Source organism: Leuciscus leuciscus (genome assembly GCF_965113295.1).
Source record: "Leuciscus leuciscus genome assembly, chromosome: 3".
Taxonomy (NCBI): Eukaryota; Metazoa; Chordata; class Actinopteri; order Cypriniformes; family Leuciscidae; genus Leuciscus; species Leuciscus leuciscus.
In genome coordinates this window covers 38,078,319-38,092,161 of record NC_138727.1, presented here as the reverse complement: position 1 = coordinate 38,092,161, position 13,843 = coordinate 38,078,319, and the positions used below count along the sequence as shown (strand labels likewise).

The following is a 13,843-nucleotide window of genomic DNA, read 5'->3' as shown; positions in this document are numbered from 1 at the left end:
ATTATGTTAACGGCCCGTTTATTACGTGTTTACCGAGGCGATCAAAGCTGAAACAGTGTTAGTGCTGTTAAACTCATTTATGTAGGTGAATTTTACAGATACTGATGAATTTCATGTGTTCACCTTGATAATAAAACATTAAGCATGATGTGTGTGTGTGTAATTATTTCTTTAGACAAGGACAGAAGATCAGACCAGCTTAAAAAAGTTGGAAACCATCACAGAAATACTAATGGTTTCTATTAAAATACCAATAGGAACCATTGGCTTTTACCATTTAAACCACTACAGAATTCTTTTTTGTAGTGTGTTTGGGACATATTCCATTAGGATGTAATGCCCCCACCAATAGAACCCAACACATATCAGTAGAGACCCACAGAGACCACTATAATTCCCATTACAACCAATACAATTCTCATGAAAACCATTAAATCCAATAGAATTTCGGTAATGGTTTCTATAGTTTTTTTTTTTTTTAGCAGGGCAGTATCTTGTGTGAAAGCTTTATCTTGTTTAGCTGTGGGAAGCAGAACTCTTAACTTGTTAACTGGTGGGACTGATATTTTTGTATGTTGAAAAGGATGTGCTTGTGTAACTGGTTGTACTTGTATAATGTAGCAGAGGGTTTTTGAAGTTTCGTCGGTGTCAGACGTAACATCCCTAACCGTGACATATATATATATATATATATATATATATATATATATATATATATATAATGTATATATATACACAAACTTTTTGGTTACATGCTATTAATCACAATTAATCAATTTGACAGCACTAGACATAGCCATTTTGTCTTTTCGTTTGTCCAGTGTAACATTTGACAACCAAATAGTTTTTGTCTTCATTTTTAAATCATTTTTTAAATCATGATTTATAATTTCAAGCTAAACAAACCTTTGTGTGTTTGTACTATCATTCTTCCCAAAAAAATGTCAAGTGTATGTAAAGTACTGTATACTTCCTTATTGTGCATAATATTTCCTTGAAGATGTTTATTGTCACCGTAAAAGGCTATAATAATATATAAACTATTGTTTGCATCGAGTCTTTTCTGATTAGCCTGTCTTTCTACTTAAGAGTTCCTTAAACCTGTTCAGTTTTGTTTTGTTTGTTTTTTTAAGAGGAATTTTGAGAACTTCTTGACTGGAAAGAGTGCGTGGCCTTCAGTTTAACAAGTTCAATTAGTGACAGTGTCTGAAATTCAACAAAGAGGATCATTCTCATTGGCTGTGCTGATGCTGTTCATGCTCACACTGCATGCTCATTGGTATGTCTGACGCATGAATATTACATAGGTAGCTGAACATGTTAGATAAACATGGCTGGGAAACATCAAGCTGTTGTTTTAACAGGTGTAATCAGACCAAATGAAAAGCATTTTTCACATGTGTTTTCAGGCCACTAAAGTCAAATCTATAGAAACAAACTTAAAATGATCAAACATCTACTGAATCATCATACACGTATTGGTAACTGTCACAGCACCATTTTCATTATTAGCAGTACTTTCAACCAAATCATCAGATTTGAAGGATCCTCATTTACCATGACCAACCCATCAGTTCTTGTTAAATAACTTGACTTGAAATATGCTTTCTAAATATTATTATTTCCTTCAGAAACAAATTCCAGTGTTCTCTTTGCCAACCAGTGACCGTATCATCAGCTACAAAACAGATCATCAGATAAAAAATTTAAACTCACATTTCAGCATCATCAACTTCATAATGACCCTCCTCATACTCCAAAATGTGGTTAAGCAGGTACACGCACACAAAGAAAATGAAAAGGAATTAAAATGAAAACTGAATGCATTTGTCAGGGGAAAAAACAACAACATTAGTAACAGAAGATAAGACAATAAAATATTTCCATAATGTTTCCTAATAAATTGCATTCAGCTAAACTATATTACCTTATGTTTACATTTTGATATCTATAGACTCTATACAATCAGACCAGTTTACAGTTAAACTTTATCTGTCAATGTCATTTTTTATCTTTTGGCAAGTATTCTGATTTGTCTAAGACTTGAGCAAGACAAAGAGTGGTTCAGTTGCACAATGTCATACAGAGGGTGTGAATTTGACAAAAAAAAAACATTACATAAAAATCCATGAACATCCTAGTCACACAATTAATGCTTTTAGGTTTGAGATATTGACTCCAGCGTTGAATATCATGGAATGACATGGAAATGTCATGTTGGCGTTAACCTCATATCTTGGTTTATTTATTGAATCTTGGACAGTTCTCTCAAGAATAAAGGAGGCCCATGCTATAGACATTCAGGCTTCAGGCATGATAATCTGTTGTTATACAGGTACATTAGCCGTATTTACAGCCATAAAATACAGCAAAGCGCTCCCAAATGCAGAAAAAACACAATCTGCACTGGTAGGGCTAAAGCTATTTTAGTGCTATTGTGGAACACAAGCCAGAAAAAAAGATCGATAAGATTTTAAAAATGTTTTTAAAAGTTGTCTCTTCTGCTCACAAAGGCTGCATCTATTAAATCCAAAATACAGCGAAATTGTGAAATATTTTTACAATTTAAAATAATTGTTTTCTATTTGAATATATTTTAAAATGTAATCTATTCCTGTGATCAAAGCTGAATTTTCAGCATCATTACTCCAGTCTTCAGTGTCACATGATCCTTCAGAAATCATTCTAATATGATATTTGGTGCACAAGAAACATTATTACTATTATTATTATTATCAATGTTGAAAACAGTTATGTATATGTTTTCAGGATTCTTTGATAAATAGAAAGTTCAAAAGAACAGCATTGATCTGAAATAGAAAGCTTTTTTTTTTTTATTAAAGAAATTAATACTTTTAATTTTTTTAATTTTTTTTTTATTAAAGAAATTAATACTTTTTTTTATTTTATTTTTTTTTTATTAAAGAAATTAATACTTTTATTTAGCAAGGATGCTTTAAATTGATCAAAAGTGAGAGTAAAGACATTTATAATTTTACAAAAGCTTTCTATTTCAGATAAATGTTGTTCTTTTGAACTTTGTATTATTATTATATTATTACTTTCTTTGTAAAGACTTCAAAAAGGGACTATAATATTGGCATTTGTGTTTAATAATCAGTTTGGACTAATTAGTTCTGAATAATGACTATATTTTCTTTTAAAGCTGCTTTACAGCAGAATTTGAATTGGTCTCATGTTATTTGATGAAATTTCCACCATTTAGTCTTTTATTTTCCTGTTTATTATTGTGAAGCTGCTTTGAAGCAATATGTATTGTATAAAGCACAATAAAAATAAAGGTGACTCACACGCGAACACTCGTAGTACCATACAGTGTCCTCCACTAATATTGGCACCCTTGGTAAATATGAGCAAAGGCGGCTGTGAAAATAAATCTGCATTGTTTATCCATTTGATTGATCTTTATTTTTAAAAATCCCCAAATTCGAACCTTTCACCGAAGTAAAACAATTGGGGGAAACTCAAATGATGAAATAAATGTTTTTCTCCAATGCATGTTGGCCACATTATTGGAACCCCAGAAATTCTTATGAGTAAAACATCTCTGAATTATATTCCCATTCATATTTATGTTGTGTTTTTTTTAGCACAAAAAATTGTCTATACCTATGACTTCTTGTTTCACATGAGTATAAATATGAGGAAACAGTAACGCAAAGGCCAAATTCCTTTAATCATTCATCAGAATGAGTAAAACCAAAGAATGTAGTTCTGATGTGCAGCAAAAGATTGTTGACCTTCAAAATAGAAAGTGGCTGTCAAGAAAATAGGTAAAGCATTTCCACCATCAGGGCAAAAATTAAGAAGTTCCAACAAAAGAGGTTAAAGGAACACTCCACCGGTTTTTGAAATAGGGCTTATTCACCTTCTTTCCTTCATTTAGATAGGTGGGCAAATGCATTTTTGTCTCAGTGCATGCATTGTTTTAGTTTGACAGGGTCGGCGCTAGCGTAGCTTAGCACAATGAATGGAATCCTTTGTTGCCAGCTAGCATGCCCTGAGTAAAAGTGATAAAAAAAAAATTAAAACCCACCTAATTACTTCTTGTGGCCTGCGTATTCACAACGAGTACAAATAGCGATGCAGATTAAAGCCCAATTTATACTTCTGCGTCGAACTCACGACGTAGCTACGTCGTAGGCTGTGTGTAGCGCGCGTACCCTTCGGCGTACCCTGACGTGCACCTCTCCAAAAATTTAACAACGCGTCAACTCTACGCGGACGCAAGCGCTGTGATTGGTCTGCTAGAACCCCTCCCTCGGGTTTCACATGCTCCCTCTGCAAGTGTAATTGCGCGTCAACGCGGACAACGACGCAGAAGTATAAATGAAAACCAACGCGTTGCCTACAGTGTAGAGGCTCCGGCGTAGGTCCGACGCAGAAGTATAAATCAGCCTTAACATTAGGCGATTTCCTAGGCAGATATTGACTTGGGACTATATTAGGGGGAAGCACAGGCGAAGCACTGCTACTTGGGCGCAGAGATATCACGCAACACATGAAATCCCACAACTTCCGTCAACATACCGGCGTGAATAGTAGCTGGCTATTTTTCCTACAGTACATGAATGGCGATGAACATGGCTGATTTTGTGAGAGACGAAGAGGGTGACTTCTCAGACAGTCAAGAGCCAGAGCCAGAGCCAGAGCCAGAGCCAGAACCATACCTTTATGAACCAGAGTTTTCATCAGATGAGCTGCGTGCTTTGGAAATAGAACGACAGGAGGAGGAGGTGAGGATGAGAGCCAACACGAACTGGTGGTGTGAGTGTGGGGGAATATGCCAATCTATGCCGACTGAAATAGAGTGTCTGTGCTGTGGCGAGTGGGACAAGTTACTGCCATCGATGACCAGGCTCAACGCGTCAGATCAAGATGAGCGTGCCCGCAGTTGTGTCACAGCTACCGAGGATTTCACGGCATTGATCCATCCTGCAGTACTCGATTTTTTTTCCGGTGTGATAAAGTGAACTGGAAAAAACGCCCCACGCCAAATGGACCAAATGGACAGCTGTCCACAGAGTAAGTGATTATTTTAAACATTACACATGCATAGATCGACCCATATTATACCTGCATTCACAAGTTGTGGGATTTCATGTGTTGCGTGATATCTCTGCGCCCAAGTAGCAGTGCTTCGCCTGTGCTTCCCCCTAATATAGTCCCAAGTCAATATCTGCCTAGGAAATCACCTAGTGTTAATCTACATCGCTATTTGTACTCGTTATGAATACGCAGGCCACAAGAAGTAATTAGGTGGTGGTTTTTTTGTGTGGTTTTTTTTTCACTTTTACTCAGGACATGCTAGCTGGCAACAAAGGATTCCATTCATTGTGCTAAGCTAAGCTAGCGCCAACCCTGTCAAACTAAAACAATGCATGCACTGAGACAAAAATGCATTTGCCCACCTATCTAAATGTAGGAAAGAAGGTGAATAAGCCCTATTCCAAAAAAACGGTGGAGTGTTCCTTTAAGAAATCTGCCTGGAAGAGGACATGTGTCTATAACGACTTCCTAATGCATGGGGAGGAGAGTTTGAGTGGTCAAAGACTCAAGGATCACAGATGGAGAACTGCAGAGATTAGTTATGTAATGAAAGATCAAAAGGATAAACAATGCAGATTTATTTTCACTGCCTTCTTTGATCATATTTACCAAGGGTACCTACAATTCTGAGCATGACTGTATATACATCGGACGGAGGCAGATAAATGCAACATTAAAGTTATGTTTAGATGAAAAATTATTGTGTATTTCTGATTCTGTAAGTCAGAATCAACTTCCAAGTATTGTATTCTGAAATATTTCTGCTGCCCCTATGCATTAAAAAAAGTAATTTTCATGGCATTTATGCCACTTCCCACGCAACTTCTGTTTTCACTATATATTTGTTCGCCTTGTTTTATTTAAGATGACATTGACTATGTAATCTCGCAGGAAACAAGTCAAGGGCCATAAAATCAATATAGCCAAAGGCAAAAAAAAAAAGTCTGTCTACATTTTAATTATGTATATATTGGCGAAGTGGTCCTGACTGAAATTGCAGACCTGCACATTAGTAAACAGCAGAAGTTCAACAAACTGTTTTCACATGGCTATAGTCTTTATTTTAAATGGAACTATGAATGATGTACTCTCTTAACAAGAATATTCTTTCCACATAACAAGAATACCACATAAAATGCACTGATTTGCTTTCATAACTGATTCTGTCTAAACATCATCACTTCTGTTACTTTGGTTGAAGGTTTCCGCAAACATTAAATATCCTTGCGATTTAACCATGCTCTCATTCAAAACACAAATGCATTTATTCTAATTAACTCAAGCTAATATAAGCAAATTATTATAGCTATTTGCACATCAGGGCAAAATTCACAACTGATCTGATATTATTATGGGTTGTGGTGATATTTTATTATTTTTAAAGGACTATGTAGACTGTAAAACAGACATAAACAACATTCTTTCCATTCTCCTTCAGTTAGTCTTTTTAGAGTCTTCAAAAACAGGTTGTGCATATTTTGCAGCTGATACGGTCACTGGTTGGTAAAGAGAACACTGGCATTTTTTTCTGAAGGAAATAATCATATTTAGAAAGCATATTTCAAGTCGAGTTATTAACAAGAACTAATGGATTGGTCATGGTAAAAGAAGACATACAGCACATGCTGATCTATATCACAGCTTACTCATGATTTTACACATTTCTCTGATCTCAGATCAGTTCCAAGATGTATATGTGATTTTAATACATGGGAGGGCAGTTTATAAATGAGAATGACTTAACTCAAATTAATAAGTTGGCAGAATGTTTTTTTCGGATGAACTTGCAAAGCGTTGTTCACAAAAACTCATATTTTTAAGTGTATATAAAAAAAATCTTGGATTAGGTTGACTGCATGAATTCAACTTTTTTGTGAATTTTTGCTGAACCAACCCAACAAACCAGTCATTTATACTTATTTCAAGTTGGGGTTTTTTACAGTGCAAATATCATAATCTAATTTAGTTTACTAATGTAAACAAATGTATCCTGTTGTAAAGTGTTGTTTTTCTCTAAATGTCAGATCAGTTATCGGACATGCAGCGTCATCTATTATTATTGTTAAATACATCAGATGTGTTAATGCCCAGTGTGAGTCTAAGACTTAAGTGTTCTGCACCAAGAAACACAATATTGACTGAAATGAAAATATCTGAAAAAAATCTACCAATTAACAGTGAAGGATTTTTTTTAATTAATCATAAAGCATACTCAAAGGCATTGTCTGGAGTCTGTTTGATTATTGCTGCGCAGCAGGCTAGACACTAGAGATCTTCTAGTGTTTTAGTGGAGCAAGTTAGAGGAACACTAAAGGCCATATTCCCAAGTGATAATGTTCAAAAAGGTAGAGACGTTGACCAACTCGAAGCCAGTTGTCGACTGTAGATGCAGTGTTAAGAGTATAAATATTATTAAGTGTCAACTGTAGAGGCTTGGGTGTCGACTGGAGGTAAACTCAAGTCAGGCCACAGGTGAGTATAGGGGATTTCTACCACATACGTTTTCTTCAAACAGTATTGTTCTTTGTTAGACACAATATATTAAATCTATCCTCAAAAGCAGACTATAAGATCGAAAAAAGTCAGCCACGGATTGACATCAGCTTATCGTCCCTAAGGCAGTAACCAAGAATGCTGAGCTATAATCAGTGCTAAGCTGAAATTCAGGTTTATGGTGTATGGATTCAGAAATGGGCTTGACATTTCAAATAAATGTGCTATGAGCTGTTCCACCTGTTATAGGAGAGAGTAAAAAAAAAAGCAACCCAGAAATAGCATGAATTGTTTGCACTTTAACTGGAAGAAATGACCTGACTGGTTTAGTCTCCACTCAGAACTGAAGGAGGAGGACAATCTTTGTCTGTAACACTTATTTTTCAAAATATGATCTGGATTTTATTATTTTTATGGTAATGTAGAGAATTGGACATGGGACTAATAATAGGTAAGGATCTGAAGCTGATAAATGATCACAATATGTATTTGTTAATTTTGGACACCTTAGAGTTGAGACACTGTAGAATCAGTCCAATTATGAGGATTTCTTTGGATTTTTTTAAATACTGCTATTTTATCAATTGCCAGATGAAATGGATTGAATAATTATTATAGTGTATTTTCTGCATATATGGTTTAAAAATATTTGTAAAAAAGTTCCAAAAATGGGGTACGTGTAAAAGGTCAAATACATGACATCCTATCAAATTACCACATCTTTTGCGGTCAAAACAGACTGCATCCACATATAGCGTGGATATGATAGGCTGCGTGCAGAGTATTGCTGCCTAAGCGAATCGCGCTACATTACTGCCGTTCTCAATGTACTTTTGTAAAAGTGGGGTTTTAGCACTTTCTAGCATGACAAACAAATATAGACAAAGACTGAGCATAGAGATCGATTTAAGACTCAAACTCTCTTCAATACAGAAACATATCCTGTGTGAGTTCTTGTTGTTTTTAATGTTGATTATATATTATACGAGTGTAACATCTGGAGTGTTGTCTCAAATTAAGAGATATGAGGATCTAAATGATAACAGTTTATTCCACACGTGCACAGTCACAATAATCCACAAACAGGCAAGACATGAATCCAGGCAAGGCAATAGCATGCCTACTAATAACAACTCCAAAGCAGACGAGGCATGAACACCATGACGAGACAATGCAACAAACATACGTTGAGGAACTCAAACAATAACCGACAAACGCTCACTCAAACATGGTCCTATTCAGGGGAGCTAACGAGATAATAAGGAGAGGGGTGTGTATTGTCGGGGAAACAAACAAGTGTAACCATGGAAACAGACAAAGTCGTGAGAGCAAACAAAAGGTGAGACAAGACATGACAAGACCAGGCAAAACCACACTTCAACATAAAAAAAGTCCCGAACTCAGACACCACAGCACTGAGTTTGTTACAGAGCCCCCGCTTAAGGAGCGGATTCCAGACGCTCCACACAAAAGAATAGTCCAGGAGGGTAGTGTTGAGGGCCATACTGGAGGGCCAGGCCTATGCAGTGGAACAAGACTAGGAACATGGGGCAATGGTGGACCTGGGCCTTGGGGTCAAAGAGAGTCCAGGCCATGAAACCATGGTGAGCCAGGGCCGTGGAATAAAGGCAGATTTGAACAATGGAGCATTGGCAGGCCTGGACCGTGGAGAAATGGCATGTCTAGGCAGTGGAATAGTGGGCCGTGGTGCAGAGGCAGACATGAACCATGGGGCATTGGAGGACCTGGGCTGTGGAGCAGAGGGCCATTTTGCAGTGATGGACCTGGACTAAAGAACACTTGGGGACCTGGAACGTGGAGCAGTGAGTCGTGGTGCAGTGGTGGACCTGGGCTGTGGAGAAGTTATGATCCTGGCCAGTGGTGCTGAGGTGGACCTGGTTCGAGGAGCAGTAGTCGGGGTAGCTCAAACTGGATTGGTAGGGCAGACGACCTACAGGGTGGAGCAGATGATCATCATAGCAGATCAGATGAAACCGTAGTCCTCCACTGCGGGGCAGAAGACCACCATAGCATACCTAATGGAACAGGTAAGGCTTAGTTAGGCAAGACTGGAACAGAAGTTACAGAGAGGTTAGCATTGGCCACAGGGGCCACAACAAAAAAGGCAGGTAGCTTGATTGTGTTCTCAGTGAACATGACTGGATCAGCAAAGTGTCTCTGGTTTTCAAGAAGTTCATGTACAACCTCTGTGGTTGTTGTCGTGGGAGACATGAAGTTCAGGTATGACCTCTGCTGTCGCGTTGAGGCAGACGTGAAACTCAGGAGCGGCCTCTGTGGTCGTATTATGGCAGATGTGAAACTCAGGGGTTGAAACAGACTGGTGAGATGAATCAGACCTTGAAGCAGACTCGTGAACTGAATCAGGCTTTGAAGAAAACTCTTGATCTGAAGCAGACTTTGAAGCAGACTCTTGGGCTGATGAACAGTATGCGGCCCAAACTCACATAACGGCTATAGCAGTGACGTGGAGTGCATTCGTCAGTGGGACCACCTCTGAGACCCCTTGACTTGGGACAACCGCCGGGATACCAGCAGCAAGCACCGACATAAGCGGCGCATTTTCCAGACTTGACACCAGTCTTGTACACCTAGGAATTGCCTTAGAGGCTTTATGAGCAATGTTCATGAAGACTGGGAACCCTGACATGACGTCCATGATGGCTGAAGACTCTAGCATAACACCCTTTATGGCTGGAGACTCTGGCATGTCCGCCATCCTGACTGATGACCCGGGCAGGGCAGCCACCTTGGCTGAGGGCTCAGGCGTGACACAAGGTGAGACAAGACATGACAAGACCAGGCAAAACCACACTTCAACATAAAAGTTCCGAACTCAGACAGAGCAAGAATACAATTTTGTAAAGCGACCCTGAGTTTGTATAAAGGTGCTATATTAATTAAAAAAAATAAAACATTAAAAAAATTCCCACATATCCACACGAATGTGACAGTAATTTTACACAACAGTTCAACAAACAAAAAGTTAATATTAAGTGTCGGACATTTTAAACACAGTATTGTCAATATTGTCTGCTCTATTTTGAAAATGAAAAAATAGTTAACAATAGTTCAAATGAAAGTCACAGTAGAACTGTTGTGCGTCTCCAACAAACAGCGGTGTTGATTATTTTGCTTTAAACAAATCAGGAACTGTCCGAATTCACTCGTTTTAATTCACTCCTCCTAGTGAACTATATTAGTGGAATGTAGGGAATAATGAATGAAGTTATAGGGGGCGATTTCGAACACAGATCTTATTTGTTTCCATGGTTTCTTGTGATTATCACCTGTCTCGTTATGTAGCTAGCAGGTGTGTAGCACACAACACAATCCAATAAATCCAATATTATAAGACAATGTTATAATCTCAATCAATATTCACAGTACTAATTCTCTTTGTTTTATATAACTTTTATACTGAGAACTCTGTAAGGATTTGTTACATGATGTTGCATTGTTTTTTTTAAATTGAATTTCCGGCAACATTATTTTAGAGCAGCAGTTCTCAAACAGGGGCAGCAAACATCCAAGGGGCCTCAAGATAATTGATTTATGTTGAAAAAATTATAATTTAAACTAAGATGAAACAGCAATTATAATAAGTACATTTTAATTGAACCCCCCTTAAAAAAAAAAAAAAACTATGGCAAGTCAAGAATTCAGGAACTTAATGGGGTTTCACTATCTGGATGTTTCAGGACTCTGAGAGTGGCACACTTGAATTTGTGAGCACAACAACAACAACAAAAAGATCCCTCGACAAACTGTACACACCATAAATTCATGGAATAGTGGCTCTGACCATCAGGGGGCCACGCTTGCCGCATAAGGTGTTGGGGCTTTGCGCCATTTATACAAAGTATATACGAGCAGATTTGATCATTCAATGGAACTAACATGTTAAAATTGAAATGACGTATAAATGCTGAAAATGATTTGTAAATGTTCTTATACCAGGTGATAAATAGAACTGACTTTAATTCTTAAACCATGTTCTTGTATGAGTTGTTCTTAGTAGTTTGTGAGAGGAAGTCAGGCCGTGTGGGGGAGGTCAAATATTAGCCATCAGGGCCCTTTTGCCTCATGCAGGCCTCAACCAGTATTTTCAGTCTTACAACACTTAACACTTGAAACAACTGAACTCAAAGTCTGGAAAAAGTAAAGAAATCTGGTAATGTCACCAACATCAGTATAAGCATATATTTTGCTTTCTGACTAATGTAATAATACTGTAGTATATCCAGTGTGCCAAAGTCCCCTTGCTAAAAACATTGCCTTGTTTTGTTGATGAGTTTGTGCAATAACTTTTAATGTATTTGCAGGAACACGGGGTGACATAAAAAGGACAATGTCCCCCTTAGTGGTTCTATTGATTATTATAGGTAAATATCTACTCAAGCTTTTAATGTTTGTGCAACACATTGCACTTTCGAACATGTGTTTGCATTCAGAAATACAGCAAAAGTGGTCAAACTAAAGCTAAATATATCTCTTCCATCAGGATTGTTGGGGCCAACGTGTGAAAATCAAAATAATTTGTCTGATTCAGGTAAAAACAAATTATCTGTCCTTGTCTACAGTGGGGAAATAACACCGGTAAATAAACAACAACAATATTGTTGTTGTTGTTGAATACTTTTGAATTTGAAAAGAAAAAAGTTTGGCATGATGCATAAAGAGTAAGTAATCTTTTTTTTTTCTCTCACATCATCAGCAGTTTCACATCATACGGCCTCATCAGACCAAAGAGTTATCAACAGGAACCAATTGAATGTAAGGTCATGGCACAGTCACAGTTTTTCAATATTCATTTAACACATTTTAAACGGCAGCATGTTTCTTTATTTCTATAGAACAGAGCACTGGAAAATTGGCCTGTGGCCAATCGTACAGATATTAAAATTTTTAGGTAAGTGAGAAAATACCTAATCTAACATGTAACATATAATTTTCCAAAATCATCTTGTGAAGCTCTGTGGTCTTGATCATTGCAAAACAGAGCTGATCTGCTGTTTTAGCCCTGAGATCGCATAAAGTCAGGATACAGGAGTAGGAAAAAGTGTCTGGTTTAGTCTTCAATGGTAATACAGAACAACTGATAATCAGGGGTGGATATAGTGACTGATTTGAATTTTACAGTTAACATTGTTTGCCTAGACTCGGTGCATTTCTTTTGAACAAAATGTGTTTTTGTCATGCACAATAATATATGCTAATAATTTAATCTGTCAGGAAAGGACCACTTGTTATTTCCAGACAATACTGGTACCCCGTTTTAGAAATAGGTAAGGAATCAATTCCAAAATGTTGTAATTTAATTAATTCAATTAATGTTGTAATTAAACCCTAATGGAAAGCATGTATGGTAAACCCTAATGGTAAAGCATGATGACAGATATTCTCTATTATTTTCTAAATTCATACAAAGAAAGTTCTCTGTACTTGTAACCAGGTATGTCAATGTGTTCTTTTCATCTGCATCTTTATGTAATATTCATTTAATTTAATTTTTCATTTTTTGCAGCCATTAAAAAACCAAACCCCACATCCCCTGCAATCACCTTGGCCACAACACCAACACTCTCATATACAACACAGTCATTCAACTCTGAGTCATTACCAGCTACAACAAGTATGTTGCCCACTTCATCTTTCCCAACAACTGCAGAAACAACCACTTTAGGGCCATCAACAACCAAAACAACAAAATCTACAATTTCATCAGAGCCCCTAACAACTAGCATTCAAGCACATACAAGCAAACAGACGACAACCTCAAGACAAATATCAGAAACAACTGAGTCACACATTTCAACACTAACAAAAGAAACCAATCCAACGACAACAACTGCCAACCCAAGACAGCCAACAACCATCACAAATTCCACAACATCAGTGCAACAAAAAACTGCCACCGCAAACGATGTACCATTAGACACCTCAAGGCAACTAACAGCCACCAAATCAACGGTGTCTGTATTTCCAGAAACAATGACTCCATCAACCACACCAGCAACTACTTCAATACAGCTAACAAACAACATAAACACAAGAAATATAGTCGGGACACCAGAGGAAACTTCAACATCAGTGGGTACTACAACCAGTATCCACACAACAACTGTAATGGATGGATCAAATGCTCCAGAAGTAACAGGAACTGGCATTTCATCTGCAAATCTGCCAGCCACATCAGGAACAGGAGTTAGTTTTGAAAGCTTAAAAACTACAATTGCAGTAGGTACAAGTGCTGAAAGAA

General features: G+C 37.3%; 1 protein-coding gene across 2 annotated transcripts; it reads left to right on the top strand.

Annotated features, from left to right (window-relative positions):
* Positions 1–9,909: 9,909 nt before the first annotated feature.
* muc13a (mucin 13a, cell surface associated) lies at positions 9,910–13,227 on the top strand. Of its 2 annotated transcripts, none has more exons than XM_082165551.1 (6): positions 9,910–10,359; positions 11,907–11,966; positions 12,086–12,133; positions 12,299–12,357; positions 12,438–12,493; positions 13,109–13,200. In XM_082165551.1, the coding sequence occupies exons 1-6, from the start codon at positions 10,203–10,205 to the stop codon at positions 13,113–13,115; spliced, it is 387 nt and encodes a 128-aa protein (XP_082021677.1). In that variant the 5' UTR covers positions 9,910–10,202; the 3' UTR covers positions 13,116–13,200. The 2 variants fall into 2 exon arrangements, 1 of the variants encoding a protein (XP_082021677.1); XR_014204808.1 differs by having other exon boundaries at positions 10,194–10,359; positions 12,086–12,180; positions 13,109–13,227.
* The last annotated feature ends 616 nt before the right edge of the window (positions 13,228–13,843 follow it).